Source organism: Mobula hypostoma, chromosome 20, assembly GCF_963921235.1.
Source record: "Mobula hypostoma chromosome 20, sMobHyp1.1, whole genome shotgun sequence".
In the NCBI taxonomy this organism is placed as follows: domain Eukaryota; kingdom Metazoa; phylum Chordata; class Chondrichthyes; order Myliobatiformes; family Myliobatidae; genus Mobula; species Mobula hypostoma.
The window spans coordinates 32,705,910-32,723,007 of record NC_086116.1 but is presented as its reverse complement, the minus strand read 5'-3'; the positions used below and the strand labels follow the sequence as shown (position 1 = coordinate 32,723,007).

General features: G+C 40.5%; 1 protein-coding gene across 1 annotated transcript in view; it reads right to left on the bottom strand.

The window, feature by feature from the left end:
- Positions 1-8,868, bottom strand: part of panx2 (pannexin 2) — a 55,702-nt gene extending 46,834 nt beyond the window's left edge. The window contains exons 1-2 of the mRNA XM_063072152.1: positions 8,338-8,868; positions 7,639-7,956 (exon numbers count right to left, since the gene is read on the bottom strand). Of these exons, the coding sequence (XP_062928222.1) occupies positions 7,639-7,864 (226 nt within the window). The 5' untranslated portion in view covers positions 7,865-7,956; positions 8,338-8,868. The remainder of the gene's footprint in view (positions 1-7,638; positions 7,957-8,337) is intronic.
- Between the last annotated feature and the right edge of the window lie 8,230 nt (positions 8,869-17,098).

Here is a 17,098-nt window from a genome sequence, read left to right as displayed (position 1 = left end):
AGGGTGCCTAAGACTTTTGTACAGTACTGTAGTAATTTTATGTATTGCACTGTACTGCTGCCACAAAGAAAAATAAATTTCATGACATGTGTGAGTGATGATAAACCTGATTCTATTGTGGACTGAGAGTGGGAAGGGGGCAGGGAGAGAGGAATCATGGTTGGAAAAGGGGAAGGGAGAGGGGAGGGAGTGGGAAGCACCAGAGAGACATTCTGTAATGATCAATAAACCAGTTGCTTGGAATTAAATTACCTTGCCTGGTGATTCAGAGCTAGATGTATCTACACCTGCACCACACCCTCCCCCCCTTTCTGCAGGCACTTCCTTTCATTCAACACACACAAGATGCTGGAGGAACTCAGCAGGTCAGGCAGCCCCTATGGAGATGGATAAACAGTCGATGCTTTGGGCCAAGACCCTTCTTCAGGACTGGGAAGGAAGGAGGAAGGTACCAGAATGAAAAGATCTGAGGAGGGGAAGGAAGACTAGCTGGAAGGTGATGGGTGAACCGCGTGGGCAGGAAAGGTCAAGTGTTGGAGAAGAACGAATCGGATAGGAGAGGAGAGTGGACCATAGGAGAGATGGAGATAGGAGGGGACCTGGGGGAGGTGATAGGTTGGTGAGAAGAGCTGAAAGGTCAGAGTGAGAAATAGATGAATAGGGGAGGGGGGTCGGCATCTGCAGACTTTCTTGTGTTTTTGACTTCCTTTCATCCACGTCTCCCGCTCCACTATCAAACTCAGCAAACTAAACTAGTTTACAATAACGTTGCTCAGACTAAAGGCTCATTGCACTGACAGTAACAATCAGAAATTGTCGTTCCTCGAAAGGCAAAGTGCTAAATCTCCTTAAAAATTACTTTTCACAACTATTTCAATCACAATAGTCAAGAAATGCCCTCCAAGTCCTCCCCCACCAACATTTGAGAACAAGTAAGCAGATAATTATCTTCCTGCAGATATCATTTTCAACAGTGTCACTATAATCTGTTTGCCAGTGTTGTCAAAAAAAAAAACCCAGGCAGGATTAAGATTTGACAAATCCATGTTTACAAATACAATGTGGGAAAAGAACCCTTCCCCACTTGCATGGCCTTTATTGGATACTTTAATAAGGTCAGCCTTTTGTATAGCAGCTAAAATCTTCTGTATAGATAGCTGGATGGGTTCATCACTTGACCAGTGGTGAACTTAAGCAGCCTGTGAGCGATTGCAATCAAAAATTTGTCACCCATCCCACCAGCCAATATTTGCTCAATTTATGACTACAATATGAGCAACATAATAGAGTCATAGAAAAGTACAGCACAGAAATACACCCTTCAGCCATCGAGTCTATGCTGAACCATTTAAACACCCTAATCCCATTGACCTGCACCTGGACCATATCCCTCCATAACCCTACCATTCACGTACCTATCGAAACTGTCTTAAACATTGATATCGAGCTCACATGGACCACTTGTGCTGGCAGTTTGTTCCACACTCTCACCACCCTCTGAGTAAAGAAGGTTTCCCCTCTTGTTCACCATTCACTCTTAGCCCATGACCTCTGGTTGTAGTCCCACCCAATATCAGCGAAAAAAGCCGGCTTGCATTTAACACTATCCATACCTCTCCTAATTTTCAATATCTCTAACGAATCTCCTCTCAATCCAAGACATTTTTCCAACCAATTCACTTTTTTGATTGCATAAACAAATAAAGTGAGTTAAGATAGAACATGGATACTAGAAATAAAAGTCTTTGCACTTTCTGTAAATAAACATTCATTGTCACGCTGTAAATCAATGCAGTATGCTAAGGACCCAAGTGAAGTGTGAGAAATATGCCTTACAATACACCTATAAATCAATTTCTGTGTAATAACTGGGACAAAAACGGAATGACACAAAATATCTTTATTTATTCTGCCTGAGAAATGCAGGAGGAACTGGGTGATTACTTGCTCCTGACACCTTTGTCTAACAAGAGCGGTAGCTGGACTTGCCTCAGTAAGGATATTGGCCGCAGATATGATGAAAGAGGTAAGCAATATTGTTTCCTCTGCAGCACAGAAGAAAAAAGTTTCATCTATCTTAAAGATTAAAAACCGTCCTTGCGAGAACTTTAAACGTAAGCTATCCCTCATGTTAAGTTATGAGCAGGTGATTTTTTTTTTTCAATGATGTTCCAATTTCTGCTGCATTAGTGGATTGCAGTCACTCTCCTAGATCCATAATGCCTGCTCATAAAACTGATAACTATATCCAGAATCCAAACAGGCTAAATACAATTAGCATTTGCAGTCTACGTTCACATAAGTTTTCATTTAGCTATAATATGGATTAACATGACCGGACTGAACTGTAGTCTTCTGGGGTCCAGCATTACCTGCAATTTAGCGATGCACTCTTAGGTTGCAATGTTATAAGTGTCCAACAGCAGCTTGTACATAGTGACCTTCATGTGAAGTGAATACACTCTTCCTCTAAGGAGTTTTTACATTCTCTGTGGCATTTAAGCGTTCTCATTCTGCATTGTTATTTTTGATGTAAGTACCACATTAACTGCGTTTGTGCTTGTAGTGTGGATGTCTCTGATGATATTCACTTTTTTTGCAGTGCTGAAGCTTTGCAGTGTCCCAGTTGATTTAGCTCATCTGTGGAAGCAATAAAGGTAAAACGAGTCTCTCATAATTAGAAAAAATCTATAACTCTAAGTAGGACTCTGTTACATCAACTAGAAGTTGATGTAAGCATTTGATTAAAAAAATCAGAATGATAAAGTTATTGTATTCATCTAGAAAGATGCATATGCTTTTGATGGACACTTACCAGCATCAGCAAGACGTTTCCTTCTCAAAGTTTCCAATCCATTTTAAGGTGTCAAGATTGAGTAACTCACCATCTCTTCAGCTGGTGTCAATTCCTCCTCCTGTCAGGATACGTTCTGGTTGATGAGTGAACACAGTTTCCTGTTTATCTGTTCACATCATTAGACCTTTCCACAAAACGTACCACATTGTTTTTGTTATCAGAAATTGCTCTCAGCTTCTTAGCAACTCCTTCTCAGGTTTACAAACAAATTCCGGAATTCAGTGTTGAAGAATTTCACTTAGGTCTTGACCATTTTGATCATGAGTCTTCGTTTTACTTCAATAATGTTATTCTAAGATATGGGTGTCATTTGGTAAACACTTATACATCTGCATTACCAGAGAATAAGTTTGTTGATCTTCACAGCTCAATAATTTCAATGCATCGATAACTATTGCAAATCAAATACTAATCAATGTTCACAAAGAAAGTTGACAGTGTATTTTTGATAAGACGTACAAGATTTTAAGAGTAAATTCAAAGTAGACGAATTGAATCAATTTTCAGACAAAATGCTGTTTAGGGGGTAAGTTCACAAATTAGCAGACATTTTATTTGTATAAATTAACAAATGTCATCCTTATATTTTATATAACAATTGTTTCAATGAATCATTTGATAGCAATAATCTAAACTTGTAATCAACAAATAAATCTCATTTATGTTTTGAGCATATAAATCATTTACTTTAACTCAAAACAATTGACATATTTCACACATTAATCTCTGCTCTGATTTCATTAATCAATACTATCACAAATTGAAAATAGTTCAAGTTCAAGTTCAAATCCAAGTTTATTGTCATTTTAACCGTATACATGTATACTGCCAAATGAAACAATGTTCCTCCGGACCAAGGTGCACTACACAGTACATACACCTCACACACAACACATAAGGTAAATTACCACAAATAAGTTAAAAAACATTAAGGTGCATTTACATCACAAGTTAAAAAGTAAACAGTATTACGCCACTGGCACTTCATAGGTAGCGAGACCTGGGTGGGGACAGGGAGTTCAGTAGTCCCACGGCTCGGGGGAGAAGCTGTTTCCTATCCTAAGAGCTCTTGTCCTAATGCTACAGTACCTCCTGTCTGATGGCAGGGGATCAAAGAGATGGCAGGATGGATGGGAGGGGGGGAATCATTGAAAATGCTAAGGGCCCTGCATACACAGCGCTCCTAGTAAATATCTTGGATAGGTGGAAGAGAGACCCTGATGATCCTCCCAGCGGTCCTCATAATCCATTATAGGATTATGAGGTCAGATGCCTTGCAATTCCTGTACCAGACGTTGATACATCAGGGCAGGACACTCTCAATAGTTCTCCTGTATTATCTATGCATTAATGCCACCAGTAGCATACAGAACCATCAGTCAGTGAATGCTGTGTTGGAAGATGTCCATCATTTAACCAAGCACTCAGGGGTTCCCAACCTTTTTATGTCATGGACCGTACCCCTACCATAAACCAAGGGGTCAGTGGACCATAGGTTGGGAACCTCTGCAAGCACTGATTGAAAACTGTTGCTTCTACATCAAATTAAGAACAAACTGATGCCTTCCATGTGATGGGATGCTACCAGGAAGTGAACATTTTAACATCTACATGAATGATCAATTAGTCTATCCAAATATATGTTGCTTATCTATGTCAATGAGTCAGAGTCTGCACTATTAAATGGGGTCATTCTCCAGATGAATCACTTTGGATCAAATCTAACCAAGAGAAAGATCAACCTCCTTCACTTGCCCACCCAATCTGTGTTAAACACCAACTGAAATGGATTCACTGGGTAAATTCACCTAAATCCTGAAGTGAAATAAATCTTAATCTCTCTTTCTAGACCAAGTAGAGAAGATTGGGAGGAGGTGGTGGTGGTGGTAGGGGAAACAGGGCTAATAAATAAAATAAAATCTTTCACAACGATGCAGCTTCAAAAAGGGGTTAACATGCACCCGCAATCAGGATCTTCACATGATATCTGCATAAAGAAGATAGACACAGTGCAGGAAGACAGCTGGCACATCATTATCACCAACCAACTAACATCGGGAGATTGTTTATTCTTTAGGAATAGTATTGCCAGACCTAGACATCCTTGGCAATGAGCCCAACCTGAATATTAATGTCACTGTGCAGATTTCTATGGAGGCACAGGGAAAAGAGACTACCAGGTAAATCCCAAAACACATTTGCACTCAGCTCAGCAAATCAAGAGCCTTAGGCATACTCCTGCGGTTGTCAGGTTTGGTTGCATGTGTTCACTATAACATGAGTAAACATAATAAACATCGTGACTGCAGATGAGAACCGATCTTGCAGCACCTTTTTGTATTTCTACTGCTCAATGATGGCCCCTTAAAGTGCAAGATCTCCTTGAATCAAGCTATCAGCAGTGAAATATGCTTATTACTGGGAAAATACTTCGATGAATAGAAATGAAAGAAGGAAAGACAATCTACTGGATCTTTACCAGTTGATGCACTAATATGCAGATGCCAACGAGAGCCACAAACACGTAGATTGGTCATCTATCTATCTCAAGGTATATAAATATACAGAGGACAACACTTATACATCTGATTGCCAGCTTGTATCCCTTGCTGACTCTACTCTGAACTTTGCTATAACTTACAATCTTAGGATGAGTGGTGAAATCAAATATAGTTAATTTAGTAAAATGTAGATTGTTATGAAGGTTAGTGGAGAGTTTTTTTTCAAAAATCCATGCTTCATCGATGTCCTCTCTCACATCTAGGAGTGAACCAATACTATTGCTGAGGCAAAGCAGCATGCTTCATTAAAATATCAATGAATTAACCCATTTGGCAGTCAAACTGCAAACTCAAATTTGTAATACATTACTATCAGATTACTGTGCTGTAAATAACAAGCTGTGAAGGTTCCTAAGACACCATTACTATTTGAGATACTTCATTTTTTTAATATAGTTTATAACTTGATAGATTTTTATACTGAGCCATCTTTTTGAGGCAGTTAGTATTTAGATTGAAGACAATAAATTACAAAATAATAACTGAGTGAAATAAACAGAATTGAAGTTCTATATTTTATGCGAATATGAAGAAAGCATGGCAGCACTTCTACTTCCTTAGAAACTTGCAAAGATTCAGCATGGCATCTAAAACTTTGCCAAACTGCTATAGATTTGTGGTGGAGAGTATATTGACTGACTACATCACAGCTTGGTATGGAAACACCAATTCCCTTGAATGGAAAATTCTGCTATGGCCCAGTCCATCATGGGTGAAGCTCTCCCCACCATTACACAAAATATTGTTGCAGGAAAGCAGCATACATCATCAGAGACCCCCGCCACCCAGGACATGCTCTCTTCTCACAGCTGCCCTCAGGAAGAGCCTCAAGACTCACACCACCAGGTTCAGGAACAGTTACTACCCCTCAACCATCAGGCTCTGGAAGCAAAGGAGATAACTTCACTCAACTTCACTTGCCCCATCACTGAAATGTTTCTACAATCTATGGACTCATCTTCAACAACTCTTCATTTCATGTTCTCGATATTTAGTGCTTAGTTGTTCATTATTATTACTTTTCTTTTTGTATTTGTACAGTTTGTGTCTTTTGCTCACTGATTGAACGCCCAAGCTGGCGTGGTCTTTCCTTGATTCTGTTATGGCTATTATCCTATTATGGATTTATTGAGTTTGTCCGCAAGAAAATGAACCCTGGGTTGTATATAGTGACATATATGTACTTAGATAATAAATTTACTTTGAACTTCGAACGCAAGGTAAGAGTTTTTTTTGTCTTTTTAGGAAGAATGGACTGGGCAATTAAATATGACACTTTGCACTAAGGGTTAGTTTTTAAATGCTTAGCTTGATCTGTTTAACTCCTTTCCTAAATCCGTTTCGATTCGGGGAATGAGTTAGACAGGTTAAGTTACAAGTCGTAACTACTGAATAACGCACATTTAGTTTTCATACAACTGATTGATCAGAAGATTTTTTTTGAGTGCAGAGCTTTTAAAGCCCTAAAGGAAGCTAGATTATTTTACAAGTTTCAGTTGTGTATTTAATGGGATTTTAAGAAATTGTCCTTAATGTGCGTGGGTATTCAAGTGAGTAATTTGGTGGCTTTGCTTTGGACGCTCCCTATTTTCATGAAAACAATGTTCTGCACCGGTTTCCAATTACAAATATTGATGGTGCTTGCACGGTTGTACGTCATCCATGCACACTTAATCATAGAGAAAAAAATCAATCCTCCCGCCAGTTCTTTCTGAAATAAAGACAGCCTTGGCAAATATTTTAAAGAAAACTTTCCCTTTTTAAAATAAAGGGGAAGCTCATACATAAGAGAACTAAAGAACTAAAAAACTAAAGTATTTTTGAAGGATTGTGCGTTTCAGCATCATGGTGTAAATTCATTTATTTACAATCTGCAGATTAATTTTAAGGGAGGGCGGGCTGATAGGACGCCTTAAACGTATAATGCAGTGGTCTATGTACAAGCCTACTCACTAAAGAGGTATTATAGCCATTGTCAGTTCATTTTGAAGGTCAGATGTCAACAATAACAAAATGTCCCAATAAAACTTCAAAGTAACAGGCGCGCGACAGAGCAAAGTGTCTGGTAGGGTATAAAATGCGAGTGACAGATCGGCTCCAGTGGAACTTCTGTCATGCATAACCTGTGTTAATGTATAACAGAAACGCCGGGAGTGCCGCCCGATACAGTTTTAAAATAATTGTTATGATATTGGGTTGTGTACTTCTCGATCTTCTTACCTGCAAAATTTTTAGTGAATACCAATGTGACTAATAGGATGGGGATAATGACAGTTCCGATGGACACTACTCTGTCGAATGGAAGTTCTAGCTTTAGTTGAACCATGAAGGCTGCAAAGGGCGAGCCTTTCTCATCTTGTTGCCCCGGAAGGATCAGCTCCTTGAGCTTTTCTCCAGCTAACAGCGCAGTAGCCATGTCTGGATGGTGCTCTATGATGTTGTGCATTCGTCACTGAGTGCAGATATGATCCCTAAAACCGGCCTGTGTGCTCGATCTTCCCTTGCTGGAAAGCGACCGAAATCCCAAAAGATCGCTTTCTGTTAACATATTAAAACAAAAGGCATCATGTTCATATATGCAGACGATCACGCACGCTAAACAACAGGAAAAAAAAGACCGAATCACATCCGCCAACTCGCGGAAAACAGTACATCATTGTTGCATCAAGCCACATCCCAGATCGCTGGGCTAAAGTAGAACACTGCCTCCTCGCCCCCGCACCTTAGCCCGCACTGACTAAATTATAGTGAAGCATTAGCTTATTGACTGCATGAACATACAAAAGTACTGGAAGCAGGCTATCCAGATTCCCCCTGCACCTTACAGCGAATGTATTGCCCAGAAAATCCCAAACCCGTACTACGTGTCATTAATTGAACTTTAAATAAACACAGCAATAGAAAATATTCTTCACTCACCGAGATGGAAAGATCAATTGTGTTGAAATCGGCTATTTCAATGCCTCAGTGAGGAGATCTGGATAAACGGGTCTTCGCCGCTCGCTGGGGTTTACCAGTTATACTCATCACTCTTCACTGCATCGCTTATTATTTTCTTGTGTAATCACCTCCGTTTATCTGATAACTTTCAGCAAGCCGACTAGAATTAGTGGGGATGATTTTTACAAATGTCGCCGGAGCAATATGAACAAATGCAACAGCAAAGGCAAGGCTTTGCCGCAGAGTAAACTGGGTTCAGCACCATGGCCAGCGCTATCGGAGGGGGAGCAGTCCATTGATCGCGGTTCGCGAGTTAGACACGTGAAATTGCGGTGAAGCTGCCATTCCGCAGCTGGACGGGCAGCTGTGCACAGCACCAGGCTGCGCCCAATTCTGATCTCACACTAGATGATAAATCATCCTCATCTCGAGGTTCACCGTATGCTCAACGCCCTCTTATAAATTGTTGGATCCACTCGTATTAAATGCTCGCTGAGATTTCGACTGCTGGCTTAACATAGGCAGCACGTTTGTGGGAGACGCAATCAGATTGGTCTCCAGGAAACAACATGCCTGAGCCATGACGTGTCTTTTCTCTTTCATGTGATTGTGTTCGGAAATAAACTGCTGATACTCAAAAGGATTCTCTTTTGAAACAACCAAACTAACTTATTAACGGTCAAATGTGCGATCAAGCTTTCTCGGTTCGAATAAGACTTGTTCACTTCACTAACCACGTACACCATAACCTCAGCTGCGGGGTAGTGCTGTAAAGTCGTAACATATCACTGCCCTCGCATAAGTTTTTAATCCTTTAAAGGCTTTGATTCCATGGGTAACAGAAAAGAGGGTTATAGAACGCGGGTAATAGAATACAGAGCTTAAAACATCTCCACTGGCAATGCGTTACATCTGTTACCAGAATCAGAATCAGAATCAGATTTAATATCACTGGCATATGTTGTGAAATTTGTTGTTATTTTACAGAAGTACATTGCAATACATAATGATAAAACGGTGAATTACAGTAAGTACATATATGCTTACAGTAAGAATGTACAGTATATAAATTGGAACATTAATCAAGTAGTGCAAAAATAGTGAGGTAGTGTTCATGGGTTCAACGTCCATTCAGAAATCTGATGGCAGAGGGGAAGAAGCTATTCCTGAATCACTGAGTGTGTGCTTTCAGGCTTCTCACTTCCTTCCTGATGGCAGCAATGAGAAGAGAGCTTGGTGATGGGTGTCCTTAAAGATGGACACTGCTCCTTGAAGATGTCTTGGATATTACAGAGGCTGGAGCCCATTCTGGAGCTGGCTAATTTAACAACTTTCTGCAACACACTTTGATCCTGTTTAGTAACCATTGCCCACCCTCCCCACCAATACAATACGGTGATGCAGCCAATCAGAATTCTCTCCACGGTAGAAGGTTTTGGGTCTTTAAGGTGACAAGCCAAATCTCCCCAAACTCTGAGTGAAATATAGCTGCTGTCTTGCCTTCTTCACAGCTGGATCAATATGTTGTGACCAGGTTAATTCCTCAGAGATATTGACACCCAGGAACTTGAAATTGCTCTTTCTCTCCACTTCTGAGCCCTCTAGGAGGATTGGTTTGTGTTCCCTCATTCTACTCTTTCTGAAGACCACAATCAGCTCTTTGGTCTTCCTAACACTGAATGCAAAGTTATTGCTGCGACACCACTCAACAAGCTGGTATATCTCATTCTTGTACTCATCAATTCATGTATCATGAAGAGCCCTTGAAAATAAGTCTATAGGTTGTGGCAACAGTTCAGTGATGGGGAATGAGAAGGGGGCATGTCGTGGGTGACTGAGGTCCTTAATGCTGGATGCTGCCTTTTTGAGGCATTGTTCCTTGAAGATTTCTTGCAAGTTGGGGAAGGTAGTGACCAAGATCAAGCAGACTGAGTTTGCAACTTTCTACAGCTTATTTCAATCCTGTGCAGTAGCCCTCCAATACTAGATGGTAACGCAGCCAGTTAGAATGCTCTCCACAGTACATCTGTAGAAATTTGCGAGAGCCAAATCTCCTCAAACTCCAAATGAAGTATAGCTGCTGTCGTGCCTTCTTTGTAGCTGCATTGATATATTGGGCCTGGGATAGATCCTCAGAGATGTTGACCCCCAGGAACTTGAAATTGCTCACCCTTTGCACTTCTGACCCCTCTATGACAACTGGTGTGTGTTCATTCTGTTATCCAGTATTTATATTTTACAGGTGAGGTGAAACATTTCCTATGCATGTTACTCAATAGTAATGTTCTTTCCAAGAGTAACATTATCCCATGTGGATTTTCTCTGTTCTTAACATTTAGGCTCATCTCCTTCACAAATGTTTTGAACCTGGTATCTACTATGGAATCGGCAAATATTCGGATAAGCTTAGCTCCTGATTTTCTCAACAGATCTCTGACCATAATTGTACTGTAAGTGTACCCTGTAATGGAGAAGGCCAATACATCTCTGAGGGTTTTCCCTGGACTTTGGAATTGAGTGCACTTTATGCTTCCAATGAAACTTAAAGATTCCTAGATAGTAGAAATGTTCTTAACTTTTTACCTAATCTGCCTTCAATACAATTCCAGTACCTCCATCATTGAACGTGACCATGCATAGAACATAGAACATAGAACATTACAACACAGGACAGGTCCTTTGGCCCATGATGTTGTGCCAATCTTTTAACTTACTCCAAGATGAATCTATCCCTTCCTGTCCATGGAGCCCTCCATTTTTCTTTAATCCATGTGCCTATTTAAGAGTCTCTTAAATGTCCTTAATACATCTGTCTCTACCACCACCACTGGCAGTGCATTTCATACACTACTCGGTGTAAATAAAAACCTACCTCCAACACCACCCTATACATTACTCTAAACATTTTAAAATTATGCCCTCTCCTATTAGCCATTTTCTCCCTGGAAAAAAAAAGATGCTGGCTGTACACTATCTATCCCTCTCATCATCTTATACACTTCTATCAAGTCAAATCTCCTTCACTTCAAAGAGAAAAGCCCGAGCTCGCTCAACCTTTCCTCGTAAAACACGCTCTCTAATCCGGGCAGCATCCTGGTAAATCTCCTCTGTACTATCTCTAAAGCTTCTAAATCCTTCCAATAATGAGGCAACTAGAACGGAATACTTCAACCAGAGCTTTATGGAGATCCAATATTACCTTGTGGCTCTTGAACACAATCACCCATGTAATGAATGCGAATACACTATACACTTTTTCAAACATCTTATCGACTTGTGCAACAATTTTGAGGGATCTATGTACATGGACTCTAAAATCCCTCTGTTCCTCTACATTGCTAAGAATCCTGCCATCAGCCCTGTACTGCTTAACACATCACTTCACACTTCCCTGGATTTAACAACATCTGCTGTTTCTCAGCCAAGTTCTGCATTCTATCAATATCCTGTTGTAACCTATAACATCTTTCTACACATTCTACAACACCACCAACCTTTATGTAATCTGTAAAACATACTAACACATCCTTCCTCTTCTTCCTCCAAGTCATTTATAAAAATCACAAAGTGCAGGAGTTAAAGAACAGGTTCCTGCAGAAGTACACTAGTCACTGACCTGCAGGTATCATATGCTTCCTCCACTACCACCCTCTGCCTTCTGTGGGAAAACTGAATGAGTCCATTCAGATATTTTGAAACATCTAAACTCCAGAACACCCCACAGCCATTCTTACCCTTGTGACAGCCAAGTCTGTGTGATGGCTACAATGTCATATATCTATGTATTGATCCATGATCTAAGTTTATCACCCTTGTTCCTGATACTTCTCACATTAAAATAGACATATTTCAACCAATCCCACTGGCAATAGTTATGCCCTATCTGTTGCCTATCCTTCCTCACAGTCTCTCGACACACTGCATCTACCATCACATCAACTGCTTCATCCTCTGACTATCACTATGGTTCCCATCTCCCTGCTAACCTAGTTAAAACCCTCCTTAACAGCTCTAGCAAACCTGTCTGCAAGGGTGCTGGCCTTCCTCGACTTTAGTGTAAACCATCCTTTTTGTACAGGTCGACCTTTCTGCAGAAGAGATCTTAATGATTCACAGATCTGAAACCATTCCACCTGCACCAATTCTTCAGCCACACATTCACCTGCCACATCAAACTGCTCTTACCGTCATTGTCACGTGGCACAGGCAGTCCAGAGGTTACTACCCAACCTCAGTGGAAAAAGCCTGCTTGCTTTTACCCTCTCTATACCCCTCGTAATCTGGTATACCTCTACCAAATCTCCGCTCAATCTTCTACATTCTGGGGAATAAAGCCCTAAACTATTTAATCTTTCCTTTTAACACAGGTCATCCAGACCCAGCAACATCCTTGTAAATTTTCTCTGTACTCTTTCAAACTTTTTTACATCTTTCCTGTAGGTAAGTGAGCAAAAATGCACACTATAATCCTCACCAATGCCTTATACAATTTCAAAATAACATCCCATCCTCTGTACTCAATACTTTGATTTGTGAAGGCCAATGTGCCAAAAGCTTTCTTTACAATTGTGACACCACTTTCAGTGAATTATTCCTGTACTCCCTAATCCCTCTGTTCTACCACATTCCTCAGTGCCCTACCATTCACTGTGTAAGATCTAGCTGGTTGGTCCTACTGAAGTGCAAAATCTTTATAATTATTAAATTTTGTGTGTATTTTGTATGCTGTCTTTAAGTTTTAGCATCAACTCTGATGGTCCTTCACTCATTATGGAAGATAGCAATTTCCAGTTTGAGCCTTGCATCCTCTGGTATCTCTAAAATTCATTACTGGACTGCCAGACAGAATGTCCTGTGCAAAGGCTCCTCTAGCGTCTTCAGCAGCCCTTCCATGAAAGCCTTCCTGCCGGTCAAACATACCATTGGTAGGAGAGTCTGGGAGGTAGTGTAGGGTGGATGGTAATGCTGGGAGGAATGAACACTGTGTGCGGAGGAATGGCAGACTCTGTCACTGTGAGTGCTGGCAATGACTCAACCCACGTGCAGAGGAACATCAGAGAGGAAAAAAGAGGTTTATACATAGGAATTCCAATGGAGCGTTGGAGCCACAACTCTGCAAGGCAAATCATTCTCCACAAACAAGGACTCTGCAAACAGCGCTAAACGGGAGTCCACTTTAAATAATCAGAGAATGCAGAAAGCCCTTGCCAGTCTCAATGAACTTGACAACATTAACCAGAAAGCACAATTGCTTAACGAACAGTTAATAAATACAGGTGCTCGAGAAACCTAAAAGTCCAGCGCTCTACCACAAGCCGCAGAGCTCGTGACAGGCGGCTATGCTGGCAGCAGCATTTCTCATGCCATTTTACCATTTAATTCTGGACGAATGTATTTTTGTTTTAGAAATGTAAATGGTTTCAAAGTTTCAAAGTACATTTAATATCAGAGTATGTATCCAGTACACAAACAGAAATTCAACCTCTTCACAGACATCCACAAAAAAAGAGAAACCCCATAGAACGATAGAAATATCAAAGCCCCAAAGCCCCCCACTTTTCCCTCCCTTCTTACAAGCAGCAGTAAAAAGCATTGAATCCTGCCCCCACCCCCTGCTGTCCCCTTCTGTGCCAGCAGAACCGACTCCCCCATGCTCCCCCACCATTCAAGGACCAGCAGAAGCACCAAAGAGCTATTGAACCAGAGTCTATCAAACTACAGTCCACAGCAGTGCACTTGACCGAACTTCCACTCTGGATGGAGATTATTAACAACAACACCAACTGGAAGTACAGTAAGTACTTCATTAGCGATGGCTTGGGCACAGGCTGCAAATTTCTCACTTCTTTTCCATTTTAAACTCTACTTCAAAATACCTTTCAAAATATCGATGTTCTCTCCATGAATTTTAATATTTTCATTTGATTATTTTTATGGTTACCTTCCAATAATTTTTATGCTCTAGAACTATTAAATTAATAAAAAACAATCTTCAGTGAATCTGCTCTTCAGTGCAACGAATGTCTAATGGTTGCAGTTGCACTAGATTAATTAGACCTTTAACAAAAAGATAAAAATATTTTAGCATGGCAATCCAATTATAATTGGTATAGAATTACAATTTGAATATATTTCTCTGTGAAGTTTTGAAACCTTACTTTTGGTACCTAGCTTTGCCTTAGAATTAAAAGATAGTTAAGTATAAACATATATATCATCATTATTATGTGCTGTATTGTATGACATCATCATTATGTGCTGAGTTGTATGACATCATCATTATGTGCTGTGTTGTATGACATGAGCGATCATAATCTTCTGACCATGATTGTTCTTGGCAAATTTTTCTACAGAAGTGGTTTGCCATTGCCTTCTTCTGGGCAGTGTCTTTACAAGACAGGTGACACCAGCCATTTTCAATCCTCTTCAGAGATTTTCTGCTTGGCGTCAGTGGTGGCATAACCAGGACTTGTGATATGCACAAGTGTATGACCATCCACCAGCTGCCTCCATGGTGTCACGTGATCCTGATTGGGGGTAGGGGAGGCTAAGTAGGTGCTACACCTTGCCCAAGGATGACCTGCAGGCTACTGGAGGGAAGGAGCACCTTACACATCCTTTGGGAGAGACGTATTTCCACTCTGACACTCAAAACATATATAATCAGGACAATAGAGCCGAGGCATATGTGTGGGCTGTAAGTAAAAGTAACAAATGAGGTTAGGAAGGTTTAGCTTGGCTTAGGGTCTCTCTACAAATGGATTCAGACTGACACAGAAATATATACATGAAGGTGAAGGGGGGGGGAGTAGGGTTGAATGAGGAAACCCCTCAATTATTGTACTAGTATACCTGTTCTGGCCTCTAGAGGCACGATTTGTTTTGTCTGAACATCACTTCCGGTGCGTGAGCTGTTTTTTACATCATTTCCTGCGTGGGTTAATTTTGATTCAATTTGAAGCATGTGGTGGAAAGACATCTATCTCCATCCTCTCTTTATTTGTCCTGGAGACAGCAATTTCTGTGAGTATTTTTGTTAGTATTGGTAAACATTTAGTAGATAAATTTGAAAGGAAGTATTATGTTTATTGTGTAACATGTCATTGTGCCACAAGTTTACTCTTGTTTACACGGTATAGTTGTGGTGTATTATGTATATGTATTACCTTGGTTGTCACTGATTGTGAGAATGATCAGGAGTATATTCAGGCGTACAATGATTCTGTATTGAATTTAACACGTATTTTACTTAATTTTCTGCAGTTTCACAAATAAGATATTAAAAACACTGAAGAAAGCTTCCATCATGGGTGAATTTTGGGAAGATGTTTAACTCGCTGCATAGCTATGTACATATAGCTATGTACAATGGCAAGCATTTAAAGATCGCATGGATGAACTACAACAATTGTTCATCCCAGTTTGGCAAAAGAATAAACCAGGGAAGGTAGTGCACCCGTGGCTGACAAGGGAAATTAGGGATAGTATCAATTCCAAAGAAGAAACATACAAATTAGCCAGAGAAAGTGGCTCACCTGAGGACTGGGAGAAATTCAGAGTCCAGCAGAGGAGGACAAAGGGCTTAATTAGGAAAGGGAAAAAAGATTATGAGAGAAAGCTGGCAGGGAACATAAAAACTGACTGTAAAAGCTTTTATAGATATGTGAAAAGAAAAAGATTGGTTAAGACAGATGTAGGTCCCTTACAGTCAGAAACATGGGGAACAAGGACATGGCAGACCAATTGAATAACTACTTTGGTTCTGTCTTCACTAAGGAGGACATATATAATCTTCCGGAAATAGTAGGGGACCGAGGCTGTAGTGAGATGGAGGAACTGAGGGAAATAAATGTTAGTAGGTAAGTGGTGTTAGGTAAATTGAAGGGATTAAAGGCAGATAAATCCCCAGGGCCAGATGGTCTGCATGCCAGAGTGCTTAAGGAAGTAGCCCAAATAGTGGATGCATTAGTGATAATTTTTCAAAACTCTTTAGATTCTGGAGTAGTCCCTGAGGATTGGAGGGTGGCTAATGTAACCCCACTTTTTAAAAAAGGAGGGCGCGAGAAACCGGGGAATTATAGACTGGTTAGCCTGACATCGGTGGTGAGGAAAATGCTAGAGTCAGTTATCAAAGATGTGATAACAGCACATTTGGAAAGCAGCGAAATCATCAGACAAAGTCAGCATGGATTTGTGAAAGCTAAATCATGTCTGATGAATCTCATAGAATTTTTTGAGGATGTAACTAGTAGAGTGGATAGGGGAGAACCAGTGGATGTGGTATATTTGGATTTTCAAAACGCTTTTGACAAGATCCCACACAGGAGATTAGTGTGCAAACTTAAAGCACACGGTATTGGGGTATGATATTGATGTGGATAGAGAATTGGTTGGCAGACAGGAAGCAAAGAGTGGGAATAAACGGGACCTTTTCAGAATGGCAGGCAGTGACTAGTGGGGTACCGCAAGGCTCAGTGCTGGGACCCCAGTTGTTTACAATATATATTAATGACTTAGACGAGGGAATTAAATGCAGCATCTCCAAGTTTGCAGATGACACGAAGCTGGGCGGCAGTGTTAGCTGTGAGGAGGATGCTAAGAGGATGCAGGGTGACTTGGATAGGTTAGGTGAGTGGGCAAATTCATGGCAGATGCAATTTAATGTGGATAAATGTGAGGTTATCCACCTTGGTGGCAAGAACGGGAAAACAGATTATTACTTGAATGGTGGCCGATTAGG